Source organism: Marmota marmota, unplaced genomic scaffold (genome assembly GCF_001458135.2).
Source record: "Marmota marmota marmota unplaced genomic scaffold, marMar, whole genome shotgun sequence".
Taxonomy (NCBI): domain Eukaryota; kingdom Metazoa; phylum Chordata; class Mammalia; order Rodentia; family Sciuridae; genus Marmota; species Marmota marmota.
The window spans coordinates 23,982,726-24,000,766 of NW_025999990.1; the positions used below are offsets into that span (position 1 = coordinate 23,982,726).

Below are 18,041 nucleotides of genomic sequence, written 5' to 3' on the forward strand. Positions count from 1 at the left end.
ACATATATATATATATATATATATATATATATATATATATATATATATATATATTACATACCATATTAGCTCTACATACACATATACATATTCTTAACATATGCAACACACACACACACACACACACATATATATATATATATATATATATATATATATACACATGTCTATGGAAAAAGAAAATAGGCAAGTCAACATTTTTGTATTTATATATATACACACATACATAAAAGAGTAGTCTTTCCCCTTAGGTTAGGGCCTGAGATCACTGATTTTGACATGCTTTGTTCTTTCAGCCTCCCTGAGCTCCCTAGACCTTGCATTTTGCTTTTGTCCTCTTGGTGTGTGAGGGCTGACCTTAGCAGAAAGTCGGCTGTCTTAAATATGGCAGGTCATCTATCAATTCCTCCCCAGACTGTCGGAGTTCCTTTTAATCTCACTTGTAATTTTCCAGGGGAGGTTTACAAAAGCCACAAACAGAATTTTAATGTTGTAAACTACCTTTGGAGACAGTAAATATTTCCTTTTTCATGAGGACAGGCTGTATGTCAAATGGTCTCAGAGAAGATGAAGACATGTTCCAAGTGAAAGCTTATTGTCTTTAAATTGTCCATGAATTGAGTCATTTGCATTACTATTCTGAAATGATTCTCTCTACATATAGTTACAGAAGAAGCCCTGGCATACATTTCTTGTTACTGCATGTCTGGTTCTCAAATATTTATTTTCTTCTGACAAAACCAAAATATTACTTGTTTCTGTAATTGCAGAATATTCACCCCACTAATTTTCAAATGCTTTCATTATGCATTCTGAGCATCAGATACAGAAAGTAATGGCAAAATTAATGGATGTCCCCCCATTGAGAAGAAAATATAGGCTCAAGAAAGCTGACTGAAAAGGCTAGACTGAATGCCTCTAAATATTAAGGCAATAATGACTTTTCAAGATATCTAGATAAATGGACTTTCAAATTTCTTAAATCAGCTAGCAAGTAAACACTATAAACTAAATAAAACTGCATCACAAATTAGTTTAGTAAGTAAGCTTTTGTTTTAATTATTTATGCTAATACTTCATAGCTTTCTCAGAGATTGTACATCCTTAGTGAAATAAGAAGGTTAGTAGGAAATCTTTACAACAATCCATTATTGAAATCTGTAGAGGAAAGGATAATGCGAGTGATGTTGTGAGCTTTTTTGTGAATTCAACAAATATTTGCCAAATCTTTGCTAAGGTTAAATTCTTGGAGTAAACAAAAAATGAACAGGATAGTTTCTACCTTAAAGAAATACCTTTTAAGGAGTAAAAGGAAACATCTAACTGATAAAGCGCCTGGAAAGATACATGGGAAGAGGTGAAAATGCTTCACTTCAAAGACAATAGAGATGTGACTTACAAGGGGTGAGATATATTTCTGGCAGATGGATCTAGGAATAGGTCGTGCTACATTTTGGAATGTGCATGTACTTTTAAGTAGTCAGGGTGTGAAGAGGATTGGGTGTAGGTGGCATCTGGGTGAATGTTGGTTCTATTCCATAAGGGCATAAGATGACTGGTTCAAGACCAGGAAATAGCAGACATTGAGACAGAATAAGAAAAGCATGTTCGAGAAATCACTGAATGTTGGAGACAGAAGTCACCCCACAGACCTGTGATCACAGAAAAGACTTGTGATTTTAACAAAATGCTTTTCGGTTGTACTCAATATAATATACTCTAAGGAGAAGTCAAGAATTGTGAGGATAGGTATGGTAATGGATTCAACTCTACCTGAATATCTGATGAGAAAAAGTTTCCTACCTCATCCTCTGGTGGTCATAAAGCCATATCAGGTTGCAGGACATGTGTCAGAGAAGTCAGCCACATCTTTTAAATGAATAAACAAAAAGTTCCAAATAATATACATTGACTGTGTAATGAGCAAAAAGACATTAGGGTTATCAAATAGGTCTTTTATTAATCTCAAAATGGGAATATGGAGTATAAGGATAAGTAAATCAATTAATGTCACTCAGTTAATAAACAACAGATCTGGGAATAGGACCCGGGCCATTTGATTTCAAATCCCATTTTCTTAAATTGAGTACTTTTCTCTTTGTATCTCAGTGAGACCTGCTGTTTAACTAACACAGACAATGTCCTCAGCTACCTCCACAGAGGACAGAGCACAGATAATGTCAGTGAACTGACAAGTCATTGCAGTGATAGTGTTGTTTGCCAGGTGCTCTGACACGACCAGAATCTGGAAGTGAAAACAGGTGTCACTGACGTGGAGATGCAGTCTCAGGCTGCTGCTTCTTAACAGACTTGTCAAGATTGCCTGCCGTTGCTGGCACGCTGTGCACCCAGCCATTGAGGCAGGTCATTCCGTCCATCCAGGGATTGATCGGGCAACTGGGCTTAGGAAGCAACAAATGCAAGGAGTTTCTAAGGCCACAGAGGGGATTCATATAAGAGTTAACAGCTGTCATCTGTGCAGCCACTTGAATCTACATATAATATCTTCCACATCCAAAGGGTTGGGGACTTGTGGATGCATTTTATTATAAAATATTAAAGAATATAAATTTTAAAAATACAAACTTGAATTTCACAAAGTAAAAACTCAAGCTCCAGAAGTGCAGGGTCCTCAACTGCTCTCTGACTAAGCAGGGTAAAAGGCATCTTACTCCTGCTATCCCCAACCAAGGCAAGCTTGATTGCCCCCGGCATTGTCTCTTCTGAACATTTTTTTTTTCCATTTTTCTCTTTATCAAAATGCACTTGTCCCCTGCACCATGACTTTAGCACCATTTTATTTGTGTTCTTGGTGAAAAGGAAGATAAAACTGCAAAAAGAAAAACCTGAATGTCAGTGCCTACTCTTATATATTAGCTTGGAATTTAGATATCCCCAAACTGTTCATGTACTTCCTATAAGACAGACTTTGGAGTGCATGATACCCAGGAATAATCTCTAAAATTTAAATTATCTTTGAAGTATAAGAAAATTTGACAGAAATGGGCATTTTACATAAGAATGTACAATAAATATATACTTGTAGAAACAAGATAGTCATTGAGAGAGATGATGTGTAGGGTCACAGTTGATGACTTGGTAAATCAGGATGGTCCTAAAGCTATCACAATTACAATCCTGAATTACTTTTTTATTTAGTACTGCATGTGAATTCTCCAGAGGAACAAAACCAATGTGTGTATGTGTATACCTATGTTTTTTATATATACATATATGAAAAAATTATATATAAAGAGAGAGATATATAAAGAGAGAGGTTGACTCACATTTTTATAAAGACTGAAAAGTCCTACAATCTACCATCTGAAAGCTGGAAGCCAGGAAAACCAGAGGCATAGTCCCAGTCCAAACCCAAAGGCTTTAAAATTAAGGAAACTGACGGTGTAGATTGTGGTTATAGTCCAAAGCTTGAAAAAAAGAGGAGCCAATGTCTGAAGGCAGGAGAAGGTATATAATCCCAGCTCAATCTGAGGGAAAATTCGTTCTTCCTCTGCCTTTCCTTCACACCTTCAATAGATTGGATGATGCTCACACACACTGATGAGGCAATCTTTTCCAAAGAAACAGACAAATATAACTTTATTTATAACAATAGCCATAAGAATAACATCCTTTTTAATATAATGTAATACCCACCACATGCTCAATAATGAGGGATCACAGAAATAAACTGGAGAGCAAAAGAGCTGCCTTCATTCTGTGGAACTCTTCCTCTGCTTAGTGGGAAGGATAGATTTAAGAGGAATGACTTTAAAGGTGAGAAAAATATTCCAGGGTATAAGTTAACAAGAGCTTAAATGAAGTCAGTGATCATAGATGGAGAGAGAAGATGGAAGAATAAAATAATAGAGGGATACACATGGAACAACTTCATTCACAATAGGATTTAGACATGTGGAAGAAAGAGGAATGTAGAGTGGTCTCAAAAGATCTCACCTGTACTACTTCCAAAAGAACTTTTCACCGGGAAGCTATGCATATGATTCTGGACTGCAACTGAAAGTGGAGATTTGAAGACCTTGATTGGTCTGAGACGTGTGAGCACTCTGATGATGACTAAGTCTATGAAAATGGCTAGAAGTAGCAAAGGAGGAAATGGCAAATGAGCACAGAAATAATGAAAGTCAATGAAAGAATCCACGGGCACATAATTCTGAGTGAGTGAAGAGTTGTAAATCTGAATTTCTAGACTGGATACAGGTCACCAATCCAAAGGAGAAGAATTTTTTTAAAAGGGAGTCACCAATTTGCAAATGGTTAAAGATCACTGAAAACAGTTCTTGGGATTGGCAGCAAGAATAATATTTATGCCTTTGCATAACATGTTAGGAGAATGAGGTGGGGACAGAATTCAGATTGTGGATATTAATGTGCAAATCAGAAGTGATTGAGAGAAACCAGCACATAAATGTACAAGGACTTTTTTTTAAATTGTGCAACCTTCTCCCAATCACTTTTGTGTCTCAACTCCATCCTTTGTCTTTTTTCACCTTGTACAAATATTTTTCTCAAATAATTTATATTTGAGTGGAAATGGAGTGACAGAAATAAGAAAGTAACTAAAATTAGACTCTTAAAAAAATCACACTTTTTTTTTTCTGAGACAAAGGGGACTATTTGAGAAGAAGGCTGAAAATATAGAACAAAGGAAAGGCAACTAATAGTGCAGGATTGATATAGATCTAAAAGGGACCTCAGAGCCCTCCAGATATACAGGTATTAGACTTCACAGAAATCAGCAACTTCTCATTTTCTGAGGTTGGGAAGTATAAGATAAGATGTCTAATGATTCAGATGAATTTCTAGGTACTATCCAAGATGGCAGTCATTCTTTTTGATGCTTTTATTTTCTCTCTGAGGTGAAGTAAGAGGGGAAGGCCATCTGCTAAAAATGAGGATAAGGTCAGAGATCTGAGACAAGAAGTGCAGATTTTGAAGAACTAAATGAGGAATCAGAAAGGGCTCTTGCTAATAATAAGTAAAATGATTGACAAGAGCATTGATGGCCCTGCTAAGATTGAAAACTTAATTTATGGTGGTGCCAATAAGCACAGGCACTTATATTTTCCAAAATATTCCCAGGTGTGTATATGAGGTCAGAAAATAAAGAATATGGCTTATTTTTGCAGATTCCAAGTTTAGAAGTCATATCAAACTCATCCTAAATTCATACATCTTTTTATGAAATTTCTTCTACAAATGCAATCCAATTTGATACAAAGTTTGATAGTGAGCTCAGAGGAGCCCTGATAACTGTGTGAAGTCTTAGACTTTCATTTGATCCTCATCAGAATCATCTGCCACTGTGATCCCCAGACCTGATTCAAGCAAGCATTGTAACCCTGCTTTGCTTTTTCTTCTTCTTTCTCTCTTTAGAGATTCTGTGGGACATACATTCATAGTGAAAGCATATGTAATCATGCATTTATGATGTTTGAAATTGGTTGCAGGAACATTTTAATGGAAAAAACTTAAAACCTTCATCAATTCATATGAAATTCCAGCTAATGAGTTCTCTAGTTAATTCATGGAGAATTTCAACCATAGTAATTGTTTGGTTCCTCCTTGGCATTGCAATGAAGACATGGGGACAGATATTTTTTGAATTGGTTCATGGACAAAGCATTTGTGTATTATGGAGAATGTGATGTCCTTTAACATCATGGTATTCTGCAGGGATTCAGATATTATACAGTTATACAATTTATTACTTAATTATAATTATTATATGTATTAAAATATGATACTTATATTAAATTGTTATGTGCATTACAAATATAATTTTCCTCTTTCTATTTTTTCCTAATATGAATTTATTAAAGCAATAAATTATCTATTAAAATACTTTTGATATTTAAAGAATAAAATTATTGGCCACTTTTAAGCTTAGCTATTCATAATAACTAATTCCCTGAATGTTCAAAGAACCACTGATTTAATGTAAATCGAAAACATACTTTTATTTGTTAGGGCAAATATGTAAAGATATCCTTAGGCATGCATATATATATATATATATATTTTACCCACACATATTCCTGCATATATATATATATATTACACATACTGCCCAAGTCTATTGATTTATAATTTTAACAAGATATTTTAAAAGTAAAGTCCTTAGGAGAAAATTCAAAGAAGAAGCCAGACATAGCTGTTAGCAAAATATTTAGCATTAACCTTCTCTTTTTTTCCCTTCATAGCAACTACTGGCTACCATGGCAACACTTCCCCCAGCATACCACAGTTTCTAGGATGAAAAGCACAAGGCCTTGGAGACTTCAAATGTCTCTTGCACAAAGCAGTCTAAACCCTTTACCCTAGAGCTATTATCATCCTGTGCCTCAATGACTGGCTACACCATTTAATTTATTATGTCCTGCTTTTCTCTCTCCACTCAATCAATATTACTCCAGAACACCGGGAGAGAGAAAACCTCTTACATTTCCTTGCACAAAGTAGGCTCTCAAAAATAGTTTTTGTTTTGTTTTAATTACTCAGTTGCATTCCAAACAAATTTCAGATAGTTCTAAGTAAATTAGGCAGTTAAGCGCATTAATTCCCTCTGATTGTGCTCTCATTCATTCACTCCCTTGTGCTCTGGTCTAAACCACATTAACTACTGTTGATTCCAGAAAAGCACCATTTAGGCCTTTGTTAGTGCCTTTCCCTGGCTCCTCTCCCCCCCACCAGCCTCTGTAATTACTACTTGTCACTCAGGTTAAGTCCATTCAGATTAAGGCTCCCTTCTTTAGATAGGGTAGGGTGACTGCAACCAGAGTGTCCTGTGCTAGCCACTATGATTGATCTGAAATTTCCTTTTAATTTTTTTAATTGACTTAATTTCCCCAATTGACAACAAGCTCCTCTATTTGTTGTAATCCCAGCTGTATTCCCATGGCCCTGGGTTTCAGTGGTGTTATTCTACAAACTTGGGTGCCTACTAAGTGCTAGTCAATATGATAAGGACTAGGTACAATGGTGAATGAAAAAAGTTTTCTGTAATAAATAAGTTTAATCTTAACTGTAGGGAAACTAAATAAACATAGAGACATTAATAAAATGATCTCCAAGAATATTTCACTGTCCAAAAAGAAATAAGGCAGCGTAGTGAAATGGCATTACTAGGATGTTAAAAGTGCTTTGGAGAGGACAATTATGCAAAGCACCTCAGGTGAGGTATCACTTAAACTGGGGCACGAAGAAAACAACCAGGAGGAGAACTGGGGGAGCACATCTCAGACAAGAAACAGTCCATGTAGATTACAGGCAGGAAGATTGCCCGGGCATATGTGCAAGTATATATGGTAGATATAAAGAATGGAAAACAGAGTGCACAAGGTGGTATGAGGAAATAGAGACTACATCGGGTAACATTTTTATATCATGGTGAGAAACAGCAAATTTTTAAATGGGGTCCAAATGTGATTCAAAGCAGTTGAAAATTTCCTCTGAACTTCTTTGGAAACATCAGAAAAATAAAGGTGTCATTTATTGCATATACACAATATGGCAGGAGCCACAATAATTTCTTTTCATAAAATATATCATTGAATCTTATTATCAATTCTATGATATAGGATTTCATTGATGAGTAAATTGAAGCACAGAAAGTTTAAGCAACTCTTTAAAAGCCCATGGGTAGGAAATGTATCACCAGAATACAAATCCTGAGAATCTGATTCCAGAAGCTAAACTTTTAGTCAGTGTGGTAAGAGTTTGTTGAGTATCTTGCTAAAGCCCACACTATAGTAAAAATAAATTTGGAAATAATATCTTGGCCTCTAGAATTGCAGTTTGATGGACTCATTATAATGGACTCTGTGGTCATCAGTGACTGCTTATGGGCTGCCATTATCACCATCATCAAGAGTAAATATTTAATGAGCATCTGCCACCTGCAATGTTTATGGCTGAGCACAATGAGGATTACAAGAAGAACAAAATATGGTTTCTGTTCAGCTGTATTGCACTTTGGCTGATGAGATAAAACAACTACAGTTTTTCCTTTGTCTCTATGGGGTCTGCAACACAGGATGCAAACAACTTTGGATAAAAAATATTCAGGAAAAAAAATTGCATTTGTGCTGAACATGCACAGACATTTTTTCTTATAACTACCCCTTAAGTGATAGATGCATCATAATAACTGGTCACATATCATTTATTATATTAGATGTTATAAGTAATCTAGAGGCAATTAAAGTGTAGCAGAGGACATGCATAGGTTTTATGAGTATACTACGCCACTTTAAATAAGGGACTTGAGCTTCCAGTGTAAGACCTAGAAACTCCCATTAGGAATAATAAATTGAACAGCAAACTGAGACCAACAAGATCACTGCAGTTCGGCTGGGTCTATGGAGATGTGAGCAGATCTGGAAAAGGTTAAAAAAAAGAGAAAAAGAGAAAGTTTATAGAAGAGAAAAAGCAACATGCAAAGGTATGAAAATGGAAAGATTCCTGCAGAGGAGCTGTGTTAGTCAGATTTGTGTTGCTGTAACCAAAATATCCATCGAAACCACCTTACAGGGAGGAAAGTGTATTGGGGGCTCATGGTTTCAGAGTTCTCAGCCCAGACGTGCCAACTCCATAATTCTGGGCCCAAGATGAGGCAATACATCATGGAGGAAGGGCCCAGCAGAGGAAAGCTGCTTAGCTCATGGCCTAGTCTGAAAACAGAGAAAGTGGGGAGGGAAGGCAGAAAGGCACACTCCCAGTTACCCACTTCCTCTAGCCGCATGGTACCTTCCTAGAGTTACCAACTCAAGGAGTTCGAAATAAGGTGGACTGATTAGGCTAGACTTCTCACGATGTAATGATTTCATCTCTGAATATTCCTATATTAACACAGGAACTTTTGATGGATACCTCATATCCATACCATAAGAAGAGCTGTGATCACTAAAGTGTGAAAGGTACTCCATGGTCCAAAGAGCCACAGACAAATATGCCATGAGACATGGTACACTCCTGCTTTCATTTCTCCCTGATCCTTACCCTTCCCATTCTACAGACTCAGGCTGGAATCTGGAATCTTGATCCTAAATCAGAGTGCTTTTCCTTCTCCTTACCACGGAGAAAGATAGGGAGTTGTTTAACCTCCTTTGTCAGAACAAGGAAAAGAAGCTCCAAAGAGTTAGGAGGACCTACTAAAGAGGGTGACACCTCTTCTCCAGTTGAGCATCTGCTTTGGTTGCAGATTTGTTTACCCATCTAGAAAAGAAAATTGGAGTAAACAAATACAGTGGGATGAACATCCACACACCCACTCTCTGATCCATCGAGAATTAGTTTCCCATGGACTGAGCGCATCTGAAGGTAGGGCATCTTTGCTAGTGAGTTTGAGATAACATCTGACCACTTACTTTGAATGGCAATGTCTGTCTCAGATGAAATATGTAAATAAATCAGGTTAAATAGATCAAAAGCACTTTCATTGGAACAGGTCAAGGAAACCATCAAAACTACGTTAAAACTGACCCAAATCAAATAGTATCTAAAAGTGAAAATTGAAAAAAAAAATATATATAAGTTTTGGGATGCTTTCCCTTCAATTTAACAAATTGGATGTTTTGGTCCCAAATAAGTCAGGAAAGTATGATTCCTGCTATCTTGATGATGTGTGTTATATAATGAATATGAATTGCTTCATAGGCAAGAATAGAGCTAAACACAGATGATGACATATTTTTAAAATGTAGAACAAATCCCAATGAGTTCTCTCTGTGCCCCCAACATTTTAACAATGCCCAGTAGAGTTATCCATAAAGAGATTTTGCTGGTACAGCTTCTGCTGGAAGAGCAAGACCCACTCTTTTTTCACTCGAGGTTGGCAATTCTAGCAGAGTGGTATCAGAGTTTTCTTTTGTGCTATTAAGAATTACAAAGTTTACTAGGCAACCACTATTTCTCTGACTACCTTTACAATAATTTAATTTAATTTATTTTATTTTACTTTTATAGAAGACGAAAACATGTAAAGAGATATGAAACTCCCGAAGTCAGCAAATGGTTGGGACTGGAACTCTAATTGGACATGTGCTTGCGGCTGGGCCTGCTCTAGAAGAGGCTGTGCTTGCCTTGGGCCCCTGCAGCCACATCAGCCCCCGGTGCAGCTGTGGCTGTGTGCTAATGCCTCCTCCAGCAGATGGGTAATGGCATTTCAGGGAGTACCTGGCCTATTACACGGTGATCTTCCTTGGTGAAAAAGGTCATATATATTAAAAAGATGGCCCCCCTGGGTTATTGAAATTTTCTATTACTTGTATGAAACATTTTTCTTGGTTCTCTCTTCTTCTGCCATTGCCTTGTTGGTCCTCCAGGTGGCACATTGAATCACAAACTTCCCTTCTTTGCAACTGAGGGACACAGTAGTAATAGGGTATCTTCGACAATTGCTCCCCTCCCCTAAAGCAGTCTTCCTACAACATGTGTTTCCCCTCCTATATTTCTGTACTTATTGAAAATTTAATTTTTATATAAATGTTATATAAAATATTGTGTGCCACTTATCTACTATTTAAACAGCATATTAAAACTTCATACTGGCATCATTCTTAATAAACATGGAATGCTAGTGAGAGGAACAAGAAAGGTCCCAGGAGAAACAGGAAGAAGGACTGGAGACAATAATTGATGGAAAAGAAGACAACTGGACAGATTTTCTCCTTAATTGGATGGGTGACCTTGAACCATTTCTTAACCACTGCTTAACCTTTCTGGTCTGAAACTCCTGATTCAGAAAATAAGAAAATGTAATTCCCCTTAACACTCCGCTTTGTCCTTAGCAGTTAAACATATCCTGTGAATACATATTGGTGATTTAAAATATTTAATTTTATTTAAAATTTGGATAGACAAGATATTAGAAGAATACGTTAATTACCTTAGTTTTTTTTTTTTTTTAATTCTAATAGGAAAGCTGTTACTTATGATCACACACTCTGGTGTAGTCAAAACACTATTTGTGGATGATTAGATTCCTAAAAAGTATTTCCTATGATACTGTTGCAATAACTGACTGTATTTACTAACCATAAAACACAGAGATCCTTAAAAAATAATGGTTGTTAAGACTTATTTTTCCTAACATTTTTTTTCACTATAATGAATGTAGAAAAAAATGCTGAGTTAGTCTCAATTATATAACATGGAATTTATGTCTGATAATAAATCTAAAAATATTTGCAACTATAGATTTTACATATTGAGAGGGTTCTTACTAAGTAATGAGTGATCACAGATTTAAATATACTTCAACTTGCTAAAATTATGTGGTTATATCATGTATTAAAGGTACTGTTTTGCTGTGTATATTTCCAATAAGTATTTGGGCACAGAGTTTGCTTCCTGATTTTATTTTAGGTTCAGTTTGATTGTTACATCAAAATTCTAAATGAAGTTTGATTTCTATGATAATTTGTGATGCTTATATTTATATAATTTGGAAATATTTTATAAAATATGAGATTATATATGAAGAGGTGTATATACAAATACATATTTACAATGCAAACATATGTGTAATACATACATATAAGCATAAACATAAGTATTTTCAAACGTGTTAAAAAAAAAAAAGTATAGACCTTAAAGACTTAACTCCAACCTTTCTACTTCTGTTCTCTCCTCTCAAAAATTACCTTCCTAAGGGGCTGGGGTTGTGGGTCAGGAGTAGAGTACTTGCCTTGCACATGTGAGGCAGTGGGTTCGATTCTCAGCACCACATATAAATAAACAAAAGTATTTTTAAAAATTACCTTCCTGTGCTGTTCAAAAATAATCCAAAGTGATAATTGAATGTCAGAGCACTCTTGAGGACAACTTCACTCCTCCAGTAATTTGAAATGCCACCCCCAAAATACATCAAACCCCCATATATATGCTAATCTTTCTAGTATTAGGCTATTTTTCTAACCCTTAACTTAGAAAAAAATAGCTGCCTGAATCTGGCTAGGATTCTCTGTTGAAGTTCATACCTTAATCATCAAATCTGAGTCTTCATACTTTTCTAAAACATGCATGTAATGCTACAACCATCTAAATAAAGCTTTAGGTAATCCTGCAAGTTTAGATATTTACACTTTTGTTTTCCTTTCATTATTCATTTCCCACTATTTTCTAATTTTCATATAATTTCTTTGTTGACTATTTAGAAATATATTTTTCCCAAATTCTTGGGGATTTCTATTTATCTTTTTTTATTAATTTCTACTTTAATCTGATATGGGAATATGAGGTACTAATTAGTCTTTTCAGTGTTTTGAGGATTGGTTTAGCAGGAAATAAATTTCTTGAAGATAATGTAACTTTTTTATTAATTGGGCATAGCATCTTAAGTATGTAAATTAAGTCATATCCATTATTTCCTTCTAATCTCATTTTCTTATTGAATTTTTGCCTCTATGCTTTCAATTGCTAAATGAGACTTGTTAAAAATATTTACTATATTGGGCTGGGGATGTGGCTCAAGCGGTAGCGCGCTCTCCTAGCATGCATGGGGCCGGGGTTCGATCTTCAGCACCACATACAAACAAAGATGTTGTGTCCACTGAAAACTAAAAAATAAATATTAAAATTATCTCTCTCTCTCTCTCTCTCTCTCTCTAAAAAAAAAAAATATTTACTATGGGGCTGGGGTTGTGGTTCAGCGGTACAGCGCTCATCTAGCACGTATGAGGCGCTGGGTTCAATCCTCAGCATCACATAAAAAATAAATAAAATAAAGGCAGTGTGTCCAACTACAACTAAGAAATAAAAATAAAAAAGATAAACCTTTAAAAATTTACTATAATTTTGAATTTTAGAGATATCAATTCTTTCTTGATATAAACTGAGGCTACAATTTTTAGTTCATACAAATATTTAATATCTTCCTGATTGGTATTTTTACAATTATAAAATATTTTCCTTTAACTCTAGTAATGCTCATTTTTTACTTTGATATTTTTGCCACTGCATTAAATTTCTCTTTGTATATGTTTCCACTCAGATTTCATTGTTTCTAGATTAGATTCTTACAGGTAAGATGTTGAACTATAAGTGATTTTTTTTTCAAAAATTAGAACTATCACTGTTTTTTTGTTTTTTGTTTTTTAATTGAAGAATGCACTCTACTTATATATACTTGATTGTGCTAGAGTTTTCTACTTTGGCCATTCTTCAGTGTAAGCCTATTATACAATCAGCCTCACTGGCTTTTGGTTTTTCTGTGTCTTTTGAACACTAGGACATGGATAAAATTATGTCAGCCTCTTTAGCATGTCTTCCCTTTATCATAGATAAACCATATGCTAAATAATAGTTGTTCTTTTAGCCTGAGTCTCAGAAAAATAATTAGGAGACTAGAACCCAGTCAATAGCCTGAAACTGGGTTACCACAGTCCACTTCCAGCTGCTAAGAAACAGTGTGATCAAAGAACAAATTTTTTCACATCCCAGAGATATTGAGGCTCTTTTACTATACAACTATACAATTAATCTGATGAAAGCTGATTAATAAAAAAAGTTTCCAGAAATGTAGCATTTCTATAGATATGTAGCATTTCTACAGATATGTAAAATTATGTCAGTGACTTCTAGATAGGGAAAATGCTTACAGGTGACTGAAAAATAAATAGTAACCCATGGTATGCAGTGTCAAAACAGTATGGTTATCACTTGTGATAACTTGAAAATCAGACTAGTGACTTAGTGCATTTATAATTTGCTTAATTATTAGCAAAATAAAATGCTAATAGCTTTAGTTGATTGTTTTCAGCTACATTTCCTAAGTTCTTACATGATAGAAATGATCTCCAAAAAGGATTGATGTGTTTGCCATCAGGAATGAAAGGAGGGAGGAAAAAATCCAGACATTCTGGGTCTTGAGGTTAAAACATGGCAATTACTTTTCTCCATTTTATAGCCCTTGATGAAGCCAATCTACTACAGACTCAAGGGAAAGATGTATCTTTGGAATCAAACAGACTTGGTAGATTTTTACACTTAAACTCAGCCACGTACTAGCCATATGGTGTGATGTATCGGCTAAGAAGGCTGGTTTCTGCTCTGATTAAAAACAATTACAAAATGTCAGTTGCTTAGAAGAACAAAAAATTTTTTTTCAGAGTTATGCCACATCTCCAACACGGGAAGGCTGGGAGCTGTATTCACTGTAGTCCTATCCCAGTATTCAGAGTCCCAGATGGACAATCTGAGAGCGCTTTATGGGAGCACTAAATTTTGAGTAAGAAAGTTAATCGCAGCTAGAGTAACAAAACCTTGTGTGCAAGTATATGTGCATAATTTACGTTAATATCTTAGTTAAGACTTACTAAACCTTGAGTAGTCTTACTGATTATTCTTTTGGTTCCTGTAAAACCTCCATTGGTCACTTAAGCACCAGAAGCTTTGGTAGATATTACAGGACTGATAAATGAAGCCAACTGCCTGATCTCAGTCCTGTATATTCTCTAGAAGATACAGTACAATAACATCAACCACAGCAGGCGTAAGTGCCACAAAGGACTCGTGAAGCTTAGAGCCTTCTAAAGCACTCAATTAGATACAGTCTTATTTATTATACATTTGTGGTGTTTTTCTTCTTGTTTTCTTTTTCCCCTCCACCCCTACTGCACCCCCATCAAACTCAGCCTCTGCATGCTGGAGAAATATCTTACCACTATACCCTAGCCCTGCCTGTTCTCTTTGTCAGCAAATAATTTCTTTAAGTCTCACGACAACTTTACTCTGTCACTTAGTCTTAAATGAAAGCTATGGACTATAATAACAACTAACATTTTTGAAGTAAATCTACACCCAGCACATCCATGTCCCTCTTACAGATTATCTCATTTAATCCCAAAAAGGTTTTTTTGTTATTTTTTTTAGTTTGGTGCTATTATTTTTATGTTCTAGATGAGAAAATCAAAACCAAAGCATTAAGAAATTTACCCAAGTTTGCAAAACTAATAGATATTTGGGTTGGGATTTGCAATTAAATAGATTGACTATAAACCCTTGGTTTGGTTCATTATGCTGTTGCTTTCTTTTGAAGTTTGGAGAGCTTAATTCTAGTTCTATTTTTTTTTTAATATTTACTTTTTAGTTGTAGTTGGACACAATACTTAATTTTTATTTATTATGTGGTGCTGAGGATCAAACCCAGGGCCTCTCACATGCTAGGCAAGCACTCTACCACTGAACCACAACCCCAGCTCCAATTTTAGTTATATTCTTAAACAATTTTAATCTGTTTTTTTTCTTCAGGAATTCTGGTTTTCTATTTGTCCTTCAAGTTCAAAAATTTTAAGATTCTTCCTCAAAACAAATTCTCATCTTTTGCTTTATTCTTTTTTTTTTTTCAATAAAACAGGCCCATAGGCCCTAATAGAGAACATAGTTTTGATCTTAGAGCCTTTCCCTATTTTTAATATTATTTGTTTTTCTCCTAGGTCTCTACAGAAGAAGGCTTGAGTCTTGCCAGAGAATATAACTGTGCTTTTTTTGAGACCTCTGCAGCCCTTAGATTCTGTATTGATGATGCCTTTCATGGCTTAGTAAGAGAAATTCGCAAGAAGGAGTCCATGCCATCATCCATGGAAAAGAAACTGAAGAGAAAAGGCAGCCTCTGGAAGAAGCTGAAAGTCTCCCTGAAGAAAAAGAGAGAAGCCATAGCATGATCTCCTTGCTGTTGAGTCCCTCTCTGTCTCTCTGAATTTTATCAGTCGGACAATTCTGCTTCTCTATTCTCTTTTCCTCTTTCTTTATATATCTGCCTTTAGGTAGAAGTTAGATCTGCATAACTGTACCTCTTGAGATAGTTTTGTTTTGCCTTTAACAGTTGGATGGATTTTGTCAATCAGCCGGATATGCTTTTAGTTTTTACAATATATTACTCAATAAAATTGACATTCCAATTGCCTCATTTCCCTTTAAAGAGTCTAGCTTCATTTGGTATGCTGTCTGGTTATAAGGAAATATGCAAAATTGCAAGCAGAATGATAAAAGGCTCAAGGGATCTGCCTTTGCCTGATAACACTGGTTGTTTGCATTTCGGGAATCTCTGTAAATAATGAAGCAGCTTGGGAAATAATTTCAGAATAGGAATCTGCATCCTGGTCTTTCCTTAAGCGTAAAAGTCACCATACTACTTCTTGAATGCTTCAGAAATGAATGTCAGAGAAATTATTTATAATGGGAACTGGTATGGGTCATTAAAAAGCCAAAATGAAAGATACCCTTATTTACAGTGTTCTGCCCCCTTTTCACTTGTGTGAAAGTATCACAGTGAAGCCACAGGGCTGTGGCAAAAGAATATTGTCTATGTAATGAGAAGAGACTAGCGATTGTGAATTTGGTGATTCATATACTTATAAAAGGATCTTGTGCTCCCTCTCAGGAAGTAATCTCTTAGAACTCCTTCATCTGCATATACATATATGTAGGTGATGAGTTTTGATAACCCAACTGACTCAACCTTGTCCTATTGCTAAAATCTTTTCTCTCCTTTTACATGAAATGTGATGAGACGCCACCAGTTAGATGCTTTGTACTTGTTTTTGTTACAATGGGTCATCATGTAAAATGAAGTCATCTGTCGTTCATTTTTTTCCCATTGTGTGAATTGGCTTATTTAAATTCAAGGTAAGAAACTACTAAAAGGGATAGCTTTGAATGTTTAATAGAGAAGCATTTAGGAAAACTCTAAGTTAAGCATGAATCCAACAAAACATTGTTCACGGGTTGAGGGGACAGTTTTAGCATAAATTAGGTTATAAAGGGAAGAGGACAATGGTGTCCTTCAGTATTTCATCACTGATTCTTCCTTTTTTCCACAATGTCTCTGGCATTTGGTAAACTTTGAGAGTATAGAAATGAATTACTCAGACTTAGGCCCTGAATTCTGTATCTGTGAGATTCTGTCCACATGCATTACTTTACATGTAATATAGATACAAATAAAAGGGAAATTATAGATTATCAGTTCTTACCTGTTGATCAAGATCAGTCTTTCAGAATATTACACTTGTGGGTTCTTTTACAGACTGGAGCCAGGGCCCTTTCTCAAACCCACCTAGAGCCCTCTGTTCTTACTCCTAGGCCTTCCCACCAAGGAAGCTAGAAGGTACTTATCTTTTGTTAGTAATTTCTACTATTCTGTCCCTTAGGCTTTACTGAAACCAAGTCTTTTATGCACTGATGCATGGACTTATCGAAGTTTTCTCCATCCTGAATTTCCCCTAAAACTAAATGCATAATACTTCTCCATTGTAACTCGTGTTCACAATTAAGATGAAAAGCCAAAATAAAATAAAATAAAGTTGATATAAAATCACAAGATTTTTTTAAAAATTAAATTTATTTTAAATTGACACGTTAAAAATTATACATATACATGGGTTCATGTGATACAAGATAATCTTAAGCGTTCAAACTGATTTTTGACTTCTTCCTTTGTTTTGGAATGTTCAATTCTTTGCACTTGTCCCTTTAAATTAGCTCATTCACCTTCAGTAGGTTCTTTGCTTCTTACAGTCCCTGACCCTGGAATCCTTCCAAGCCCGAGAATGTTGCACTCCAACAGTTACTCCCAGTTTGCCAGAAGAAGAAATTCAGAAAACAGTAATTGGCACTAATTTTTCTGTGTTCAATCTGCTTTTTTGTAAACTTGATGATTCCCCTACCTATAAATGACATTGTTTGGTGCATTTTCTAACACAGCCGAGTCTTTGTAAATTTTAATTTTTTTTATCTTTAATTGATAACTCCTCTGCCTTTGGCCTTAAAGTTTTGTATCTCATTTTACTCTTATTCCATCTCTTTCATTATAATGCTTAAATAAATAATTTCTATAACTTAAAATCATTTAATAGTTATTAATAATTTATGGTAAATAATTCTTGCAACTTAAAATTCTCTTTGAGTTTTGACTTGGGAGCAGTTGCCACATCCAACCACTTTATGGTATTTCAGGAAGGGAGTCTGCAGATCATCACCTTCACATTGGAAGTATCTGAGATAGTTATCCCCAATAG

At 35.3% G+C, this 18,041-nt stretch overlaps 1 protein-coding gene across 2 annotated transcripts in view; it reads left to right on the forward strand.

The window, feature by feature from the left end:
- Rit2 (Ras like without CAAX 2) overlaps nt 1–15,931 on the forward strand; it is a 331,975-nt gene extending 316,044 nt beyond the window's left edge. For both annotated transcript variants that reach the window (XM_048806306.1, XM_015482244.2), the window contains one exon: nt 15,459–15,931. In XM_048806306.1, the coding sequence (XP_048662263.1) occupies nt 15,459–15,686 (228 nt within the window). In that variant the 3' untranslated portion in view covers nt 15,687–15,931. The remainder of the gene's footprint in view (nt 1–15,458) is intronic.
- The last annotated feature ends 2,110 nt before the right edge of the window (nt 15,932–18,041 follow it).